General features: G+C 34.0%; 1 protein-coding gene across 3 annotated transcripts in view; it reads right to left on the bottom strand.

Annotated features, from left to right (window-relative positions):
• Nucleotides 1-22,927, bottom strand: part of SLF1 (SMC5-SMC6 complex localization factor 1) — a 91,200-nt gene that overhangs the window by 39,395 nt on the left and 28,878 nt on the right. Inside the window, exons 6-14 of one of the 3 annotated variants that reach the window (XM_032593678.1) lie at nt 19,277-19,420; nt 17,009-17,155; nt 15,543-15,704; nt 14,577-14,699; nt 13,194-13,247; nt 12,094-12,252; nt 10,129-10,292; nt 1,751-1,882; nt 1,013-1,178 (exon numbers count right to left, since the gene is read on the bottom strand). In XM_032593678.1, the coding sequence (XP_032449569.1) occupies nt 1,013-1,178; nt 1,751-1,882; nt 10,129-10,292; nt 12,094-12,252; nt 13,194-13,247; nt 14,577-14,699; nt 15,543-15,704; nt 17,009-17,155; nt 19,277-19,420 (1,251 nt within the window). The remainder of the gene's footprint in view (nt 1-1,012; nt 1,179-1,750; nt 1,883-10,128; nt 10,293-12,093; nt 12,253-13,193; nt 13,248-14,576; nt 14,700-15,542; nt 15,705-17,008; nt 17,156-19,276; nt 19,421-22,927) is intronic. The other 2 variants (XM_032593680.1, XM_032593679.1) reach the window with 2 other exon arrangements.

The raw sequence follows: 22,927 nt of genomic DNA, 5'->3' as shown, positions 1-22,927 counted from the left end.
CTGACAATAAAAAACTGAGGAAAAAAAAACACTAACAGCACACTGAAGTATTAAAACCTGTGAATAAATCTCAATCTGTAGTCAAAGGCAATTTATTTTGAGTATATTAGAAATAAGGACTAAAAAGAAAATAGATCCAAATATTCAAGATATAAAAGGAAAGAACTAAAAAAATTATGAACAGCTGAGAGACTCTTAATGACAGAGGACAGAGGGAGGTGGTGGGGCATGGGCTAGTTGGGTGATGGGTATTAAGGAGGGCACTTGTGATGAGCACTGGGTGTTATATGTAAGTGATGAATCACTGAATTCTACTGCTTAAACCAATATTGCACTGTATGTTCACTAACTATAATTTAAATAACAGTCTGAAAAAAATTATAAGCAGAAATCAATGATATTAACACACAAAAAGCAGACAATTAAGTCCCAAAGGCAGATTATTCTCAAGAGAAGAAAGGTGATAAATGGTTATTATGCATCCAAAACATGGCACAGTATGTTGCAATGCACCTTACATATTTCAGTGCATTTAATTTTCCCAACTACCCTTCAGATAGGTAATACACTAAAATCACCGTACTTTAAATTTCTAATGACAAGCAAGATCTACTTATGAAGAAATAACTAACAACCACAAAGGTAGTTTTAAAAACAAGTAAAACTTTCTATTTGTACACACAAAAAATTGTATGGACTCAGTTTTTAAAATCATAGGTTCCGTAAGAATTGAAATTGTACAAAAGTAAAAAATCTAGAGTAAGTGAATTCAGATATCTTAGCAGTAATGATCAAAAAACTGTCCCTAGCTACTACACCCAGATGTAAGATGATGAAGAAACCAACTTCTAAGGATCTTTTACAATAAAACCTAAATGAACAGAAAACAATGATACATTTGGAGAGATTTTACTTTTATTCAAACTGTTCAAAGAATAAAGACAAAAGATGTGTAACTCAAAGATGTGCTTTTTCATAGGTCATTATTCATTTGTAAATCAATTCTACTTACATCATTAGACTTGCATTTTTCCTTGTGAGAATATATGGTCCACTCCAAAAGCATATTTACTGGTTTGGTCAAAAGCCCAGAGGCCTCATTTCCTGACCAAAAGATTTCAAGAAGAATTGCCTTTCCTGTTATTTTCAGACTCTGAGAATCTGACCAGTCATACAACCTAATGAAAATATGAATCAAAGTATATTTTTATGCCAACTTGATCACTATAGTCATTAGGCATAATATCTTTTGCCATAACACAAAATGATCTAGTGATTTCTAAATATAGAAAGGGTGTAATATATAAAGATTTTAACAAAATTATAATAAAGAGCACAATATAAAAAATGATAATTCAATATAATGATCAAAAAACACAAATAGTAATCTAACTGCATGTCTTAGAACATACACAAAACTTATCATGGATATTACAGATTCAATGTTAAAAAACCCAGTAGAACTTCCACTTAGGTATTCCATTACTTAAGAATTAAAAAATACATAAACCCTGAAAAATATATGAAATTTTACCTATCCAAATGTCTAAATTAGTGAAAAACAAAAATGTGAACTGAAGCCACATAAAGAACATAAAAAACTTTACTGAAAGACTATGTCTACAACCATGTTTTAAAAACAAATCTACTTTAAACTAGAAAACAAGGTGACTTTTTAGATGTACATAAATTAGAAAAATAATACATAAAATATAAATATAGAAAAAATTTTCTTTATGATTAAACTTACTTTTGGCTCAGATGTCGCACTTCACTTTCCACTAAATTAAAGAAAAATTTGAGCAGGGTCAGGTGGAGCACCTTACTGCCAATAATATTTTTCGAAATTTGATGACAAAAACTTTCATTGTAAAGACAAGACCTGAAGAACATGAACCCAATAATTTGTAACATACAAGCAATTTAATGAATATTCTGTGGACAAAGTATTTCTTTGAGAGAATTATTAGAAATCTAATGAAATTTGCTTCAACAAACTATAAAACTAATCAACAATATTTCATTAGTATGTTTTCTTCCTTTAAAAATTAAACCATGTCAAATATCTCATGACATTTAATTTTTAGTAATACAGATCTCATTTCTGTTTGTAAACGACTGTAATATTTAATAGCCAAATGGTACTCTATTCTTTATTTCATTGATAAAGACCAAAAAATTATGTATTTCATTAAACACTTTCAATTCAGATGATAAGCTATAGTCTCTTAGAATACTTTCTATAGTCCTCTTCTTACTCAAGATTATTTGTTGTTATTATCTAGTAAAATTAAGGTCATTTAAGGCTATTTTTTAAGAGTTTAAAAAATTTAATATTGGGACACCTGGGTCATTCTGTCGGCTAAGCATCTGACTCAAGATTTCGGCTCAGGTCATGATTTGGTTTGTGGGATAGAGCCTCCTGCCTCCTGTTGGGCTGTGCTGACAGCACAGAGTCTGTTTGTGATTCTTTCTCTCCCTCTCTCGCTGCGCCCCACCCCCCCCCCGGACTTGGGTGTGAGTGTGTTCTCTCTTAAAATAAATAAATATGCATTTTTAAAAATTTAATATTTTCTTTTCATCTACTATAGCCGTACTGTCCAACAGAACTTTCGGTGATGATGGGATATGTCCTGCTGAACATGTGAAATGTGCAACTGAAGACTTGAATTTTAATCTTAAATTTATTTATTTATTTTAATTTTTTTAACGTTTATTTATTATTGAGAGAGAGAGATAGAGAGAGAAAGAGCATGAGCAGGGGAGAGGCAGAGAGAGGGGGAGACACAGAATCCGAAGCAGGCTCCAGGCTCCGAGCTGTCAGCACAGAGCCCGACACGGGGCTCGAACCCACAAACTGCGAGATCATGACCTGAGCCGAAGTCAGTTGTCAACCAACAGAGCCACCCAGGTGCCCCTAATCTTAAAATTAAATATGGTCACATATGACTATTGGCTACTGGGTTGGACACCAAAGTTGTATAGTTTTTTTTTTAAAGAGGGTGTGCAATTACTCAGAAGTCTAGGACTAAGAAATCCTACGTAACAATACTTATAATAATGTTCCAAATTTATTATCAATTATATAAACAATGTACTTGTAATTTTCTACCTGTCTCCACCTTTCCCATCTTCTTTTTGAATACCACATTGTCAGGTTAGGAGGGTCATGAATGACTGTTAAAATTTAATTTAACAATACTGAAATCTCTTCTAGAAGATGTTCTATGCCTATATAATTAGTCTATCTGAAAAGTGCCAGAGCTGGACACCGTAGGATCTTTCATTTAAAAAAAAAAATTAGGGGCGCCTGGGTGGCGCAGTCGGTTAAGCGTCCGACTTCAGCCAGGTCACGATCTCGCGGTCCGTGAGTTCGAGCCCCGCGTCAGGCTCTGGGCTGATGGCTCAGAGCCCGGAGCCTGTTTCCGATTCTGTGTCTCCCTCTCTCTCTGCCCCTCCCCTGTTCATGCTCTGTCTCTCTCTGTCCCAAAAATAAATAAACGTTGAAAAAAAAAAAATTAAAAAAAAAAAAAAATTAAAAAAAAATAAAAAAAACCCCAAAAACATATTTTAGGGAATATTTCAAATATATTTAAAAGTAGACTAATATTATCCAGCTCATCTATATGCCTACCACTTCCCTAAACACCTTCTTTCTGACTCCCAATGAACCCAATTGTTTTGAAATGAAATCTGGGTATTTGTTTATTAAAAAGCCTACTTGTAATTCCACCTCCTATTGTATCAATTGATCTGAACATTTATTAAGCATTTATTACATTCCAGATATTGTATAAGACTAAGGATAGAGATGTTTAAAACTGAGCATTTAAGTGAAGAGATGGGAAAACATTATGCAAATGGAAGCAAAAGAAAGCTGGGGTAGCAATACTTACACCAGACAAAACAGACTTTAAAACAAAGACTGTAACGAGACAAAGGACACTACATAACCAGAAGGGAATAATCCAAGAAGAAGATATAACAATTTTAAGTATTTATGCACCCAACATGGGAGCATGAAAATAAATAAAGCAACTATTAACAGACATAAAGGAAGAAATCAATAGTAATACAATAGCAGTAGGGGACTTTTAACACCCCGTTACATCACTGGATAGATCAGACAGAAAATCAACCAGGAAATAGTGCCACTGAATGACACATTGGACCAGATGGATCTAACATATATTCAGAACATTCCATCCAAAACCTGCAAAATACACCTTATTTTCAAATGCACACAGAACATTCTGCAGAAAAAGATCACGTTAGGCTACAAAAAAATCTCAACAATTTTAATAAGATTGAAATCATATCCCGCATCTATTCTGACCACAAAGTATGAAACTAGTAATCAACCACAAAAAAAAAAAAAAAAAAATTGGAACACAAATACACAGATGTTAAATAACATGCTACTCAACAATGAATGGGTCAACCAAGAAATCAAAGAGGAAATAAAAAAAATACATAGAGATGAATGAAAATAAAAATATAATGGTCCAAAATCTTTGAGATACAGCAAAAGCTGTTCTAAGAGGGAAGATTATAGCAATACAGGTCTATCTCAAGAAGAAAGAAACATCTCAAGTAAACAACTTAACCTTAAACCTAAAAAGAACAACCAAGCCTAAAGCCAACAGAAAGAAGGAAATTATAAAGATTAAAGCAGAAATAAATGAAATAGAGACTTAAAAAAAAATCAATGAAACAAGGAGCTACTTTTTTGAAAAGGTGAACAAAATTGACAAACTAGAAACAGGACTCAAACAAATTCAGAAATGAAGGAGAGGAGAAATAACAATTTAAACCATAGAAATATAAAGGACTATGAGAGTATTATAAAAAATTATATGCCAACAAATTGGACAACATAAAAGAAACATAAATTCCCAGAAACATATAACCTCACAAAATTGAATCAGGAAAAAAAAGAAAATTTGAACAGACTGATTACTAGCAATGAAAATCAGTAATCAAAAATCTCTCAACAAACAAAAGTCCAGGACCAGATGATTTCGCAGGTGAATACTACCAAACATTTAAAGACAATTTAAAACTTACTGTTTTCAAGCTATTTCAAAAAATAGAGGAGGAAAAAAAGCTTCCAAATTCATTCTGAGGCCAGCATTACCTTGATACCAAAACTGGATTAAGATCACAGAAAAAAAGAAAACTGTAGGCCAATAACTGATAAAGATGTAAAAATTCTCAACAAAATATTAGCAAACCAAATTTAACAATACATCTAAAAAACAATTCATCACAATCAAGTGGGACTTATTCAGGGGATGCAAGAGTAGTTCAATATTCACAAATCAATCAACATGATACATCACATCAACAAGAGAAAAGATAGAAACCATATGATCATTTCAAGAGACACAGAAAAAGCAGTTGACGAAGTACAAAATCCATTCATGATACAAACCCTCAACAAAGTAGGTATTGAGGGAACATACCTCAACATACTAAAGGCCACTTATGAAAAACCTACAGCTAACATCATCCCTAATAGTGAAAAACTGAGAGCTTTCCCCCTAAAGTCAGGAACAAGGCAAGGATGTCCACTATCACTACTTTTATTCAATATAATACTGGAAGTCCTAATCACAGCAATCAGACAAGAAAAAGAAATAAAAGGCATCCAAATTGGTAAGGAAGAAGTACAACTTTCACTATATACAGATGATGATGGGATACTATATATAGACGATGTTAGGGGTGCCTGGGTGGCTCAGTCAATTAAGCAACCAACTTTGGCTCCCGTCATAATATCACGGTTCTTGAGTTCAAGCCCTGCATCGGGCTCTGTACTGACAGCTCACAGCCTGAAGCCTGCTTCGGATTCTGTGTCCCCCTCTCTCTCTGCCCCTCCCCTGCTCACGTTCTGTCTCTCTCTTTCTCAAAAATAAATGTAAAAAAAAGAAAAAAAAAAGAAAAATGTTAAAGACTCCACCAAGAAACTATAAGAAATGATAAATGAATTCAGTCAAGTTGTAGGATACAAAATCAATATATAGAAATCTGTTTTATTTCTGTACACTAGTAGTGAAGTAGCAGAAAGAAAAAATTAGGCAACCATTCCATCCACAATTGCACCAAGAAGTATAAAATACATAGCAATAAACTCAACCAAGGAAGTGAAAGAACTGTTCTTTGAAAACTATAAAACACTGATGAGAGATACTGAAGGTGATACAAAGAAAAAGCAAGATATTCCAGGCTCATGTGCTGGGAGAACCAATATTGTTAAAATGCCCACACTATTCAAATTAATCTAAAGATTTAACGCAATCCCTACCAAAATATCAACAGCATTTTTTACAGAGACAGAACAAGTAATACTAAAATAGAACCACAAAAGGCCCCAGTAGTCAAAGAAATCTTAAGAAGAATAAAACTGGGGGTGCTTAGGTAGTTCAGTTGGTCAAGTGTCTGACTTCAGCTCAGGTCATGATCTTGCGGTTCTTGAGTTCGAGCCCCATGTTGGGCTCGGTGCTGACACCTCTGAGCCTGGAGCCTGCTTCAGATTCTGTGTCTCCCTCTCTGTCTGTCCACCTCCCACTCACAATCTGTCTCTCAAAAATTAGTAAACATTAAAAAAAATAAATTAAAAAAAAAAAAAAGAATGAAACCAGAGGTATCACAATCGCCAATTTGAAGATATAGTACAAAGCTGTAGTAATCAAAAACCATATGTACTGGCACAAAAAGAGACACACAGATCCATGGAATAGAAGAGAAAACCCAGAAAGAAACCCACAATTATGTGGTCAATTAATCCATGGCCAAGAAGATTAAGAATATATGAGAAAAAAAGACAGTCTTTTCAACACATGGTGTTGGGAAAACTGGACAGACAGCTACATGCTAAAGAATAAAACTGGACCACTTTCTTACACCACATGCAAAAATAAACTCAAAATGGATGAAAGACCTAAATGTGAGACCTGAAACCATAAAATCCCTAGAAGAAAACACAGGCAGCAATCTTTTTGACATCAGCCGCAGAAACATTTTTCTAGCTATGTCCCCTAAAGCAAGGAAAATAAAAGCAAAATTAAACTACTGGAACTGTACCAAAATAAAATGCTTGGATCTAGCAAAAGAAACCATCAACAAAACAAAAAGACAGCCTACTGAATGGGAGAAGATATCTGCAAACGATATATCTGATAAGGGGTTAATAGCCAAAATATATAAAGAACTTCTACAATGCAACACCCCCAAAAAACAAATAATCTAATTAAAAATGGGCAGAAGATATGAACAGACATTTCTCCAAAGAAGACTTCCAGATGGCCAACAGACACTTGAGAAGATGCTTGACATCACTCATCGTTAGGGAAATGCAAATCAAAACCACCATGGTATCACCTCACACCTATGAGAAAGGCCAAAATCAAAACTCAAGAAAAAAACAAGTGTTGGCAAGGATGTGGAGAAAAAGGAACCCTTGTACAGTTGGTGTTAATGCAAGCTGGTGAAGCCACTTTGGGAAATAGTATGGAGGTTCCTCAAAAAATTAAAAATAGGGGCGCCTGGGTGGCGCAGTCGGTTAAGCGTCCGACTTCAGCCAGGTCACGATCTCGCGGTCCGTGAGTTCGAGCCCCGCGTCGGGCTCTGGGCTGATGGCTCAGAGCCTGGAGCCTGTTTCTGATTCTGTGTCTCCCTCTCTCTCTGCCCCTCCCCCGTTCATGCTCTGTCTCTCTCTGTCGCAAAAATAAATAAACGTTGAAAAAAAAAATTAAAAAAAAAAAAAAAAATTAAAAATAGATATAACCATATGATTCAATAATTCTGCTCCTGGGTATTTGCCCAAAGGAAATAAAAACACTAATTGGAAAAGATATATGCATTGTGTTTACTGCAGCATTATCTACAATAGTCAGTGTATGGAAGCAACCCAAGTATCCATCCAGAGATGAATCAATTTCTTTACAATGGAGTATTACTCAGCCATAAAACAAAAAAACAAAAACTCTTGCCATTTTCAACAACATGGATGGATCCACATGGTATAATGTTAAATGAAAAAAGTAAGTCAGAGAAAGCCAAATACCACATGATCTCACTCATATGTGGAATTTAAGAAACAAAATAAATGAATAAATAAACAGACAAAATAAACCAAACTCTTAGATACAGAGAACAAACTGGTGGATGTCAGAAGGGAGATGGATGGGTAGGTAGATGGCCAAAATAGGTATTGGGAATTAAAGAGTACACTCACCATTATGAGCACCGAGTAATGTAAAGAATTGTTGAATCGTTATACTGTATGTCTGAAAACTAATATAACACTGTGTGTTAACTATACCTGAATTAAAAAAAAAAAGCCTTAGAAAAACTGGGCATCTACTCTTGAAAAAGTCAGAAGCTGAAGTGAGTGACAAACAACTTAGAGGAAAGGGCAAGAATTACGAAGTGGCATCTGAGTTATAAGTTGAAGTATAATTAGGAATTGGCTAGATATTCATGGGGTTCAGGAATAGAGGTATCTTTAGGCAGAGAAAACATAAGAGCAAAGGGATAGGAAATGAAAAATAGTTTAGTTACTGAGCACATTTGGGAAAATAATGAAGATGAGAAGAGAACCATATACAGCAGCTAAATCACAAAAGGTCTTACATGTTTTGCTAAGGAATTCCAATTGTCTCTTATAGGTGATGTGTCAGTTAATGGAAAACTTTTATCTGGGAAATGACAACATTACTTTGGTAAGAATATACTGAGGTACTTTGGAAGATAAAGGGCAAAAAGTAGAATCAAGATCAATAAAGCAGGTATTGCAATAGTTTACATATGAAGCCATGAGGGCTTTTAAATAATGACAATAACAGTAAAGATGCAGATTTGTAAATACATAACCCATATATCTTCACATTTTATACAAATGTTGGACTAGTACTGGTGCTTTAGAATTGTATTTATATCTCAGTCACCTTCAAAAGTGAAGGAACTGGCGCCTGGGTGGCTCAGTTGGTTGAGCACCCAACTTCTTGAGTTTTGCTCAGATCATGATCTCAAGGTTTGTGAATTCCACCTTCTGCAGAGCTCTGAGCTGACAGCATGGAACCTGCTTACAATTCTTTCTCCCTCTCTCTGTGCCCTTCCTCTGCTCACGTGTGTGCCTATGCTCTCTCTCAAAAATAAACAATCATTTTTTTAAAAAAATGAAGGAACTGCTTTTTTATTTATCTTTTTATCCCCAGATAAAAAAAAGATATCCCCTATATGTTGCACAGTGCCTGGCTCCCAATAAATACTCAATAAACACTTGTTGAAAGAATTAACAAAAAGCATGCTAGCCAGGTGATTAGTTCACTTCCAATATATCACAACCTTTATATCTTTATATAATCTCAAAGATATAATCTTTATAATCTCAAAGAGATAATCAAAGGTCTAGCCTTTGCCTGGCTAGTCAAGCATCCTTTCTCTCACCATGATGGAGTGTCCTAAAACTGAACACTTGGATAAGGAAGTACTTTCCAAACAAAAGCAGGCTACCAGATACAGGGAGCTATCAGAGAAGAAAAACAAAACAAAACAAAACAAAAACAAAAAAAAACCTTCATGGTTTGGTACAAAGAAAGAGAATTAAAAAGGATTTCCAGAGAAACATCTTCAAGACAAAAAGAAGAATCTAGGAAGAAAACATGCAGAGACACAAAAGGAATGACTCTTTAGGGAACACTAATTTGTTTCAAAATTCAGATTTCTAGCTAAAAAAAACCCCACAAAACACTGTAAGAGAGAATATATATGGATACCAATGTTTACACTTTTGATGACCAAAATTTGATGATCTCCATATTCAATAAATTTTAATTAGATTTTAAAACAATATATACACATATAATTTTGTTAAAAAAATCAAAACAAATAATGATTTGCTTTTCCTGTCTATTTCATTAAACTTCTTTCTTTTGTAAAGAAACTAACTGACAAATATGACCAATCTAGACTTGACCTTTTTGTGAGTTTTATAAGAAATACAACACACTATACACACACATAAACTTTTTCTAACATGAAATGTATTTCTTTCATTTTTGTCTAAAACATATATAGCAAAATGAGATAAAATTAAGCATCCTCACATGTCAAATTCCTTACCTGATAAGCACTTCTATGAGAGACCATGCTCCTTTCATACAAGTTGGACACTGAAACAGCTCTAAGTAATATCTTGACATGGCTGGGGACTTCCAAGGAGGATGTAGGTGAAGAAGAGCAGACAATATATGAAAGTATCGGCCAGAAAATGTATCTATGTTATCCTATTGTTTAAAAATAAACAAACAAGTAAAACGCTACAGCTAAAAATTCACTTTAACTGTTCCTCTAGCCTAAAACTGTAATAACCGTGACCTAACTTTCTTCCCAAGTAGATGTATTTGGAAGTTATTATATTTAACTAGTTAAACACTGCAACTGAGAAAGACACACATTCTAAATACGTTTCTATACATTAGGTAATCCCAGCTATTGACACTAACTTATATGAAATGTCCACTCTACTTTTCATGATTATAGTGAGATTAAGAGTGCCCAAATGTGACCTGAGAGGAATTAAAGGTAAAAAGCTTTTCATGCAATATGCTTAGTTATCACCAACATTAGTCTGACATAGCTTACGTTTGTTATTTCTTCAAATTGGCACTATGATGAAGAACATAATTAGAAAGCTACCTTTGAGAAGCTGTTTTTTCTGGTATTCACAGTTTAAGGAATGTGTTTATTGTCTGCATATACTATGAATAAAATGATTATCACTGTACAAATGGCTTTCCTGATCATTGTTATCAGATTTTTATGTTAGTTACTTTACCGCCACAGAAAAAATCAGATAAATTTTTCCTAAGAGAAAATTATCTTAGAGATTCTAAGAAAGTAAATTAGATCACTCAAAGTAGTACCTAGAAAATAGTTTAAAAGTAAAAAAGAAATGGGCCGCGATCTCAAGTCTTGGACTCGCTGGGATGCACCAGAGAGATCTAACACCCAGTCCTTATATAGTCTTTATGAGAAACCAACCTTGTGCCTGCAGGAGATCCACGTTCCCACCTGGACACATGTGGGAAACCAGGCCTCCACAAAAGTGCTGCCTCCTAGCTCAACAATGGGATTATCTAAAAGGAAATATGAGGGAGGTAGTAGCCCTCTCTTCCCTCTGCACCTTCTTCTGCATTACCTAGCCTAAAGTTGTACCGTCCTCCACCAGGGTAGCAGAATATACTTCTCCCATCCCAAACCAGCATCTGAAGGATTGCAGAATGACTCAAGTTCCTTAGTGCATTTGTAAAACAGCTCACCCAGTGAAGACAATGAAGATTACTGACAATGCTGCTCTGCTTTTTCTGACATCCTGTACCAGGTAAATCGTGTTTTTAAATCTTATGCTATAATCAGCATAATTTCACCTCTTGAATTTGGATGAGTTCTGGGACATTACCAAGATCAGGCTGTAGACATCTAAGAGTGAAGGCCAAGGCCTGGATCCTGGTGAACTCACCAAGACAAATCAGTCCTGTGAGATGCTCCTGTAGCAGCCAATCAATGCTCTCTTTTGTGCCACCAAGTCCTTGCTGTGTAATTTTGAATTCCTATAAATTCATTGAAGTCCCATTTTGTCTCCCATTGCTGTGTTAGTTCTATGGGACTAATAGTAAATTGTGAATTTTTAGCAAATGTTTTGTAATAACTCCAAATACAAAATATACGAAAAAAAATGTAATATATGGCTACAGCATTTCTTATTAAAATGAGGGAGGGGCACCTAGGTGGCTTAGTTGGTTGAGCGACCGACTCTGGATGCTCAGGTCATGATCTCGCAATTGATGAGTTCAAGCCCCACACTGCCTTGCTGTTGTCAGTGCGGAGTCCACTTCATATCTTCTGTCCCTCTCTCTCCGCCCTCTCCCCCACTTGTGCTCTCTCAAAAATAAAACATTTAAAAACAAATAAATTTTAAAAATGAGGGGAAAATACTGAAAAGACAAACTGTAAATACATAAAAAATGAGAATGTCCGTATTTTAACATTCTCTGGAAGATTATAAACCCCTAGGACTACTCTTACCTGCAGAATGTTCTCTAGGAGAGCATGAAGAAGGCATACAGGGGGGATATAATGTGCCTGTAATGAGGAAAGCTCTTCAATCGCCTCTTTAAAAAACTGTCCTTCTATGAGACTTTCAATTAAATTTAATACACCTCTGGGAAATTCAGCATTTTTAGCCTAAAAAAAAAAAAAAAAAGATTCAAGAACTCAAAAGAGAGAAAAATTTGGGGAGCAAATCAAATTAGTAAGGAGACTTAATTTTCCTATCTGTAAAATGAAGACAATTCCTGCCCTCATGACTTCACAGGATTGTTACGTGGTTCAAAAAGATTATTTATATGAATGTGTTTTATAACTATAAGGTACTACAAAAATATACATTATTAATTGATTTACTTATTATTCTCTGTTGCCTTAAATATTAAGAGGAAATACAACCACTAAAGGAAAACTTTAAAAGGCATTTCCAAAGTATGGCTGATAATGAGGAGACCTCAGAACTAAAACTACACATAGTTCTTTAGGTGCAAAATTATTTTTTGGTTTTCTTTAAGCTTACAAGCAAACTACATCTATTAAGATATACTAAAGAGATTAAGATGTCACCAAGCACAATCAATGTTTGCAAACAGTTACAATTGCTATTGTGTCACAGAATCACTCTGAAGATGCACATTAATATAACTCTAAGAGTTGAATGACCCCTTGGTCAAAATATAACTACAATGAAATACTGTGAAAGACTACATGAGATAAATTGTAAAGCAATGAATATAAAGGAAATATGTACTTTGATAAATATTAAATTGAAAATTTAATATGGAAGTAGTAATCATAAAAGCTGGGAAATGTGAGAACAGGGGTATATAACTCATCCATGATGAGCACAAGGTAAGTTTTTAAGTCTCATTATCAGTTTTTATTACCATATACAATTTTTTCAAAGCTTTAACAGAATATTACTTTTTTTTCATTACTGATTAGAGAACATACATTTCACATTTGATGGCAAGCTTTACTACACAGACAACACATTCCTTTATATCAAAATAACTAACAATGACAAAACACAAAGTTTATTTTTTGCCCCCATCACCACCCTGCTCCAAGCCCCTTACCTCAATATTGTACACTGGTTGTTTATCTATTCTAATGCAGCTGTATCTGATAGCCTACAAGATAGCAACCATATTACCAAAATTAATTTTTTTTCAGATAGAACAATACATTATAGTGTATAAAAAAATAAAACCTTGGGGAAACTTACAGAACAGACTCGGAAGCATATTAATAGCTATAATTGATCTGGAACATGCTCTATTTTCTCTTTCTAAAATTTTTTTTTTTTTCAACGTTTATTTATTTTTGGGACAGAGAGAGACAGAGCATGAACGGGGGAGGGGCAGAGAGAGAAGGAGACACAGAATCGGAAACAGGCTCCAGGCTCTGAGCCATCAGCCCAGAGCCCGACGCGGGGCTCGAACTCACAGACTGCGAGATCGTGACCTGGCTGAAGTCGGACGCTTAACCGACTGCGCCACCCAGGCGCCCCTATTTTCTCTTTCTAAACTAAAATAACTTAAAAATTAAAGTCATATTCGCTTTGGAGAACTGAAGAGGTCCACTGTCCTTAGTATTTTAATAATTAGAAATACAAATGGGAAGAACATTTTGTATAAAAGTCCAGAGAATAAAAAATATAGTCATGTTTTCTATACAATAACCATCTTCCTCCACTGTTCTAAAATATCTATAATTGTATATTGGTTTCAAAGATTAGACTGGAAAATCATTTGCAACCAACATAAAAAGAGATAATAATCTGATTATATAATGAGTTTCAGATACAATGATATAAAATAACCTAATGGAAAACTGAAAAAGAATCTAAGTATGCAGGTGACAGAGACAGAAATACACAAATGGTAAGTGAAGGTATAAAATATGCTCAAACTTGCTATTACCAAAAGAAATACAAATTAAAACAATGATAAAGCTTTGACTTCCACCTAGGATGTAGAAGTGAAAAGCCATAAGCCTCTGGGTAAGTGAACAGGAAAAAAAAATCTTTACTCCTGAAGAAGTACAAGAAAAGATCAGGGTCCCAGATCATTAGCAATCTCCTACCACTGGGGGCAGGGCAAGATCACTGAGAAAGCCCTTTCCCCCAAACTCTCAAGAGCTGCCTAAAACTGAGGCTGACCCAGAACAAAGGCCATTATCCAGCCGTCGTCCTCTAATATCAGGCTAGCAAGCATTACTGCACCAAGATACAGCAGTTTATAAACACCCAATTTATCTCTAGCGTCAGTGAGCTATAAATGGCAGAGAATTCAGCTTACTTATTAAATGTCCAAATACATTACTGTTCATAACAAGGAATAAACTGAGAAAATTTTAAGATACGTTAAATATAATAATGAGTCATTACTATTATTATATTTTGGCTACACCAAAGGAGGACATGAAACTAGAGAAAATTTTAGTACGGCAAGTTCTACCTGAGCTCTATATATGTGCTTCCTTAGGTCATTTTTTATTTCAACAATATCCACATCTGTCCTGACATCCTTGGGATTTGATTCTTTGGCACCATCAGCAAAAATGTAATTCTTCATTTCTTTCTGCATACACATAAAAGTACTTTAGACAGTGTACTAAAGCAATTTCACCACAAATCTAAGTATCATAATGAACAAAAGAATACAAAAACAACTCATTCATGCAGCATTAATCTCAACAAAGACCTTTATGATCATATTTCATAAAAATTACAAAATGAAATAGAGTTTAAAGTAGCAAACATTTTAATTTGGAGAGTTTTACCTATTCCTAATCTTTCCTGGAATCTCTCCTCCACCTCCTTTTTGTTGCCACGGTCACACATAATATGATTCATTATTTGTCTACCTTTATCATTTTTCTCAAGATTTTTCTGAATATAGTATGTAAACATGCTGTAGTTTACATTAATTTGTACCCTAGAAAAATTAACTCAAGAGGGATCCCATTCAAAAGACAAGCCATCTTATCAAAAATAATCTGTATTATACCAGGGAAGAGAAAGACAAAAACTAACATTTAGATTAGGAATGTATTACCCAAACTACATACATATGTAGTCTCAAGGTATTTTTCATAGGAATTTTAGGAAATTTTTTAGAAATTTTATCTTCTTTTTTCGGAAACTTTGTTTCTTTTTCTTTTTTGTGACAGGCAAAAAAGAATACATTTTAAAATCCTGGCTATTAATTCAAATTTCTTTGTGTATGCATGTAAAAATACTTTCCTTATAAACCAAACTTAATTATAACATTAGTTATAAATATCACACCAGACCAATTGAAGACAATTTTTTTCCATAAGATGTGCAGGTTATATTTGACACAGCAAGCAATATTAAAAATAAGATTCTATGTCTAGATTTTATTATAGAAGAAACAGAAAAAATGAACTGTTTAGCTGACCTTACAAAGTTTTACCTCATCTCTATATATGTGCTTTCTTGAGGTACTTCTAATTTTGTTACGTTCAATGTCTTTCCTGGAATCTCTTTCATTTCCTTTTTTGCGTTTTTTCCTCAAAGTATAACTCCTTTGAACATCTTCATCCTTTTTCTTAATTTCCTTCTATAAGTATGTAGACCACAATTAAATCTCAATATGAATGATATGTATTACAAAATCCAAACAAACTCAAGAGTCTGACTTCTTTTTGTTTTAAAATTTTTTTAACATTTATTCATTTTTTGAGAGACAGAAAGAGAGCGCAAGCAGGGGAGGGGCAGAGAGTGGAAGACACAGAATCCAAGCAGACTCCAGGCTCTGAGTTGTCAGCACAGAGCCCGGGGGTGGGACTCAAACTCACGAACTGGCAGATCATGACCTGAGCTGAAGTCGGATGCTTAACCGACTGAGCCACCCACGGGCCCCTCAAGAGTCTGACTTCTAACACAAGTATACCCTGTTAAAAACATAACAGTTTTATACAAGAGGAAATCTCATCCATTGTTAAAGTGGGTATACATTAGTAAAACATTTTAGAAAACAGTTGGGCATCACCTACTACAGTTAAATATGCAGTCCTTACCACACAGCAAATCCACTCCATGGAATATATCCTAAGCTAGAGAAACTCCTGAACACGGGTGCCAAGAGTCATGTAAGAAAATGTTCACACTGTTCATGGCACAACCGTTCATAACTGCAAATACAAACCAATCAAACACACACCAAGAAAATGAAACCCAAAAATTTACTTATATGAATGAATAAAATGGATAAAAGATAAAGTTGTGAGGGGTGCCTGGGTGGGTCAGCTGGTTGAGCGTCTGACTCTTTCATATTGGTTCAGGTTGTGATCTCACAATGATGGGACTGAGCCCCACATTGGGCTTCGGGCTCCTCACTGAGTATGGAGCCTCCTTGGGATTCTCTCTCTCTGTCTCTTTCTGCCCCTTCCCCACTTGCATGTGCTTTCTCTCAAAAACAAACAATAAAAAAAATTCTTAAAAAAAAAAAAAAAAAAAGCGTTGTGAATCAATTAAACATTATATGCACCACAAAAAAAAAGTCACAGAAGGCTATCAATACCATAAATTATAAATACACAGCTGGCAAAAGTGTAATGAAAAACAAGAAAATAACACAAATGCCAAGATAGAGGTCATCTGTGGGTATGAGGGAGAAAAAGAGGACACAGTTTAGAAATGACACACAGCAGGATCTTACAAAACTGGTAATGCTCTTATTTCTTAACCTAGCTGATGCATCGATAGCAGTCACTTTTGCAAACTTTTAAAATTGTATACAAATGCCTTATAAACATTTTTATAATGTAATTACGAAGAAGCAATTTTATGAATATCATTACATTTGGTAAATTTAGAAAAGAGTTATAAAATATAAATTATTTTTCATTTAGAAGATCTTACCTGACTTCCATACATGCACCTTCCTAAGGCATCTCTCATTTTAACAAATTTCAAATCTTTATTGGAATCTCTGAATTTTTCTTTTTTGTGATGGCCAGTCAAAAGAGAACTAACGTTAACATCTTCATCATGATTTTGCTTTTCTTTCTATGTGCATGTAAGAATACTTTAGTTAGACTGTGGATGCAATATAGCCTCAACCAATGCAAGTCACAATAGAAACACCTACTCAGGAAGGCAGGTTTTCTGTAACATACATATGAGATTAACTATGGCAAAGAGCCTTGTGAATTGTATTACGTCTTAGTTATATTTGGATGAAGCAGAGAAATACACATTTTTAGTTCAGAAAGGTTTATACTGTGTTGACATATACATTTCATATAGGTACTTTTATTAACTTAGTCTTTCTTGGAATCTTTCTTCCCCTCTCCCCACCATTTATCATGTGACCAGTCAAAACACTATTAGGTTATTTATCTCCCTTATTTTATTTTTCCAAATATTTGTAAAAATAATTTTAGACTAGAGATCAAATAGAAACTTGCCATTATTAGGCATATCAAATAAAAACACCTCAAAAAAAATCTTTTTATAGAACATAGGTTTAATAATAGAGTAAGAAGTATTAAAACCATATTGTTTATATTCATTTTATAAAGTTATACAAGCATTCTAAATTATATATATTCATTATATTAGTTACGGGCATATAAGGATTCAACAATTCTATACATTACACAGTGCTCATCATGGTAAGTGTACTCTTTAACAAAGTTCACCTATTTCACCCATCCTGTCACCCACCTCCCCTCTGATAATCACCAGTTCTCTATATTTAAGAGTCTGCTTTTTGTACAAAGAAACTTATTTTTAAAAATCGAAATTTCTAGGGGCGCCTGGGTGGTGCAGTCGGTTAAGCGTCCGACTTCAGCCAGGTCACGATCTCGCGGTCCGTGAGTTTGAGCCCCGCGTCAGGCTCCGGGCTGATGGCTCGGAGCCTGGAGCCTGTTTCCGATTCTGTGTCTCCCTCTCTCTCTGCCCCTCCCCCGTTCATGCTCTGTCTCTCTCTGTCCCAAAAATAAATAAACATTGAAAAAAAAATTAAAAAAAAATAAAATAAAATAAAAATAGAAATTTCTACCTGAATTTTAAATCCAGTATAAATTGATGTCTTTTTCTTAATTTCCCTATCTTTCACAAAATCCCCATTTGATTTTTTCCATGTTAAATAAAAACTAAGTTTATTTTAGTAACTCCATTTTAAATTCCTTTCTATATGTCAAAATTTTTATACGGTGGTTTATAATGCATTTTTCATAGACTGACTCAAAAAGCCTCTTATTAAGACCATGTACATGTAGTCATAGAAAGCAGTCTTATAAATCACATAAATATCAATTATACTTTGGAAAAGCCAGAAAAAATTGCCTTAATATTTTAATCTGTTGTAAAGTTTTATCTAATCTCTCCATATATAATTTAAGGCACTGTTCATTTTATGAAGTTCCAAATACTACTTCAAATGCTCTTTGTAAAATTTCTGATGCAGTAAAAGATGCAGTGAAAACAAAATTTTTAATTTCTTTCTCATCACATTTAAAAACATTTTAGTTTAGGTTAAGTAATAATAATTACTAGGTATAGAACTTGGTACATCAACTAAAGAGTCTGTTTTATAAAACACAATATGAAACTGAGCATACTTAAACATTAGCTATTCTAGGATAAAACTAATAATGCCTTTTTTTGGTTGCTGCTCTTTGAAAAATATTACATGAGAGCCACATACATGCTTCCTTAAGGTACATTTCATTGCTCCAAGTTCAAAGTACTTCCTGTTTGTTTTCCTTAAACAAAACAGAATTCATTTGTATCATTAAAAAAATTTTGTTCTGTATGCAGCAAAATACTAGACTTCAGATCATGAATTATGAATACACATATTGCTGACAGATAAGAGTCCTTTATAAGAAACACATCCATATTAAAAATACAGGGGAATTTTAAGTAATTCTCATGTGCTGAGAACACACTACATACTAGGAACTGTGAGTTTCTATATGCATATATGCATTATTTCAATAAGAGTCTGAAGAGACATAGGGCAGTATCTTGGTAAGCTCAAATCACACACAATAAAACATAGAGCTGGGTTCAAATACTAGCTCTGATTCCAAACTTTGTGTTATTTCTACATTGCTATATTGCATCTCAAACAATTACATAAGAACCAGAAATATACATTTTTGGCCCATAAAGTTTTACCTGGGTTCTATGCATGGTCTCTTTTAAGGCACCTTTCATTTCAAGAAATCCCCTATCCTTCCAGAAATCTTTGTTTTTTTCCTGATTGCTATGTTTATTCCAAACAGAATTGGTCTGGGAATCTTCATCATTCTGAATTTCTCTCTGTACGTATATATAAATGGTTCAGACAATCAGTTAAGTATAATTTCAACATTATGTACTTTTTTATGTTAACCAAATGTATCTATAATTGCAAAATCCTTTAGTTAATAGGTAAAATGCATTCTCCTATATCAGAAGTTATTACCAATAAATTCTTTCCAGAAAAAAAAAACACTTCAAAACAAAGGTCCTAATAAAGTGATTTCTGTGTATCTCCAAAAAATGTAATGCTTTGTTGGTCTAGCAACAATTAATCCTTTTTATGAATAATCACGAACAGAAATATTTTATCTCATTCCTGACCAAGTTAAAGGTATAATATAGATAGAAAAGTTTCAGATTATAGATTACATGCCAGATAATTTTTCAGCTTTTTACTGGTAAGACTTCTCATCCGAAAGTCTACTACATACAAAGAGGAAAAGCGACTTAATGGATGAATTCACAGCTCCTATTTTACTTGAACAGAGATAAACAATCATTTTACCTAACTCTATCTCAAATATTTAAAATTTCTCTTGCCAAGAAATCCAAACTGAATTCATAAACCACCTACCAATAATGTTAAAGACATTTGCATATGTACCTATACATAGAATTCTAAAAGTTTAGTGGGGTAAAGAGAAGGAAGCAAAGATGAGGTCCTAACAGATCCCACAATGCCCTTACAGAAGAGTATTCAGAGATTAACTACCTTTACACTGAGCCTAAAGAATCACTGTCCTCTTAAAAAACAATTATGATAGAAATTGAAATGGGTAAGGCCTATGGTATCATCTTCGGTTCCCTTTCACTTGTACTGGGATTCCTGTGTACACAGACGGTCCTTTAAGCAGGCTGCAATCTTCCAATCAGAGAAGAATTCCTGGGAGTACCTGACGGACATCTTCCAGTTATTCAGGAAGGTAAAAACGAAAACTATGAAAAAGGAATACCTTGCTTCCTTCCTATTCCTGGCATGAAAGAAAGAAGTACTCTGAATGTACAAGCACACCTTGAAGTGGGATAAAAGTAAATATCTGGCTTTAAATTTTACCTGGTTGACAATGGGAGGATAAATCCTCAAGCCCAGATCATCAAAAAATGTCTAAAATACAGAATGAATTAATCCCACATGGATTCCAGTAAAACAGAATACTCAACAGAACATTCCATTATCATTAACAACTAGCAAGAACATACTGTTTTCTAATCCTGAATATATTTACTTATGTATCTGTTTCAGATGTTATACACTGATCTGTGAATTAAGATTTATAATGCAAGTACTCTACATAAATTAAACAATTAAAAATCATAACCTGATAAACCACGGCATATACAAGATTTTTAAAATCATCTATATTTTTATAGAGCTAAACAAATGATCAACGTATAATTTTCTCCAAACCACCAATACTCTAACTGGCTACTTTAATGAAATATATAGGAATTATTTTATTTATCTGTACATATTCATTTCTTAATTCTTTTTATAAATATTCCTTTAGTGCCAACTATGTACTAGGCATTGTGTTAAGTGTTTGTCTCTTATATGACCTAGGCAAAAAGGGTTATATCTAGTCTCTTTTATATAGTATAATGCTATGTTCCAGATAGATGACCCAAAGCCTACTTATTCAGTAAATTATTCTATTATCTAGGAGGAGAGCAGCATAGTGTGCAGTAACAGTTGGCCTGACTTCTGATTCAGTATTTGATGGGGTGTACTGTTTAGCACTTAGGTATGGATACGCTCTGGTCTTCTTCAAGTCTTATTATTTGATTCAGCCATGGCATTTACCACACAACGTGAATGACTTCATGAGAAGACATGAAGAATCAGAGAGGTCAAGTAGAGAAAGAGTGCTCTACATGGTTCTTAACTATTATTTATACTCTGATTCTTAAATGATGTCTCAAGATCTTATGATTGACTACTGGTTCTAGTACTGTTTACAGAATTAAGTATTTTTAATACCCAGAAAGAGACCAGGTGAATATCAAGGAAATCTATTAATACCCAAAATGAGTAAAGGAAAGGGAGTTCAAGAAAAGTCTTTTTACTGAGTGCTTGACTCTAAATTTTTGGTCTGACACATGCCAGTTGTAGGAGCATGGAAAAATAATTTAACATGACTCTACCTCATTTCACCAACTATAAAATGAGGCTATAATACATAGACACAGGAACATGAGGTTTAAAATAAGATTAAGGGTATACAGGGGTGCCTGGCTGGCTCAGTCAGAAGGGCATTTGACTCTTGATACTGGGATCATGAGTTAGAGCCCATGCTGTATGGAGACTACAGGAAGGAAAGAAAGGAGGGAAGGAAGAATGAATAATGCTTAGCACAGAGCCTGGCACATAATAATCATTCAATAAATATTAGTCCAGAGTAACATTTTTAATAGTTTTCACAACAACCAAAATGAGAAAGTATGAACTTTGATGCACAAAAAAAGAAATTCAGTCTCAGGTTAAATTACTTTCCTACCGTCAGAAAACTAATAAACTATACATCTGGGTCACAAATTAGTTGATCTGCCACAAAAAGTGTATGTTTTTTCTATTGTTCCTGTTATGTTTCTCTAAGACTTTGTGTGGTTCACTTTTTACTTTCTTTCTTAGGCTGATAGTCAAAAGAAGTTTTAAGTATTCCTAAATATCTTCTCTTTTTTCGTGAGGCCTTCTTTGGGCCAAACATTTGAGATACATTAGTCACCTGTTTCTCTAAATACCTATCCCTTGTACTTAAATTTGCCAACGTACAATACACACTATACACTAAATGTAATTAACAGTTTCCATGTACTGTTTTCACCACTAACTAAATAGTAAGCACCTTGAAGTCTGGCACGTGGTCTTATTTATTTTCCCTACTCCTCAGCACAGTGCCTGGTACATCAAAATTCTTCAATAAGGATCTGTAAGCCTGAACTAAATAAACAGATCCCTGATTCTGTTACTCAGGAGCTTTCCAAATAAGTATAAGTAGGTTAAACAAAACGTTTTTTTTTTTTTGTTTTGTTTTTAAAAACAATTGGTTGTAACTTTCAACTCATTTTACATGGCAACTCTCAGAGGACACTTCAGAATCCAACTAATGAGGAATGTGATATGCTATATGACAAAGTGGTAGAAGAAGATACTACAATGAAGGTAACTATTTTCTGATCATAAGTGATCACAAAATGCCTTCCTTATTTGGAATAAATGGCTATGAACTCCCAGCTGCCTAATCTAGAACTTATAAAACAATATATTCTAAAAATAAATCTAAGTTATAGATTATTTGCTACTTTTACTTGGTATACTATTGCTGTCTTGTAATATTTCAACAACTGAATCTGAATGCTGTCATGTTACTGCAGTAAAATAAGACTAAGACTATGGATAAAGCATATTAAATTTTACACTTTATTCATTTCTTTCCATAGAAAAAAATTTATATACTTTTACCAAACTAGTTAAGAATGGCTTTCACTCTATTAACAGTAAAGGCTACCATTAAACTATTCAGATAG

This window comes from Lynx canadensis, chromosome A1 (assembly GCF_007474595.2).
Source record: "Lynx canadensis isolate LIC74 chromosome A1, mLynCan4.pri.v2, whole genome shotgun sequence".
Taxonomy (NCBI): domain Eukaryota; kingdom Metazoa; phylum Chordata; class Mammalia; order Carnivora; family Felidae; genus Lynx; species Lynx canadensis.
This window is presented reverse-complemented; position numbering and strand designations above follow the sequence as displayed.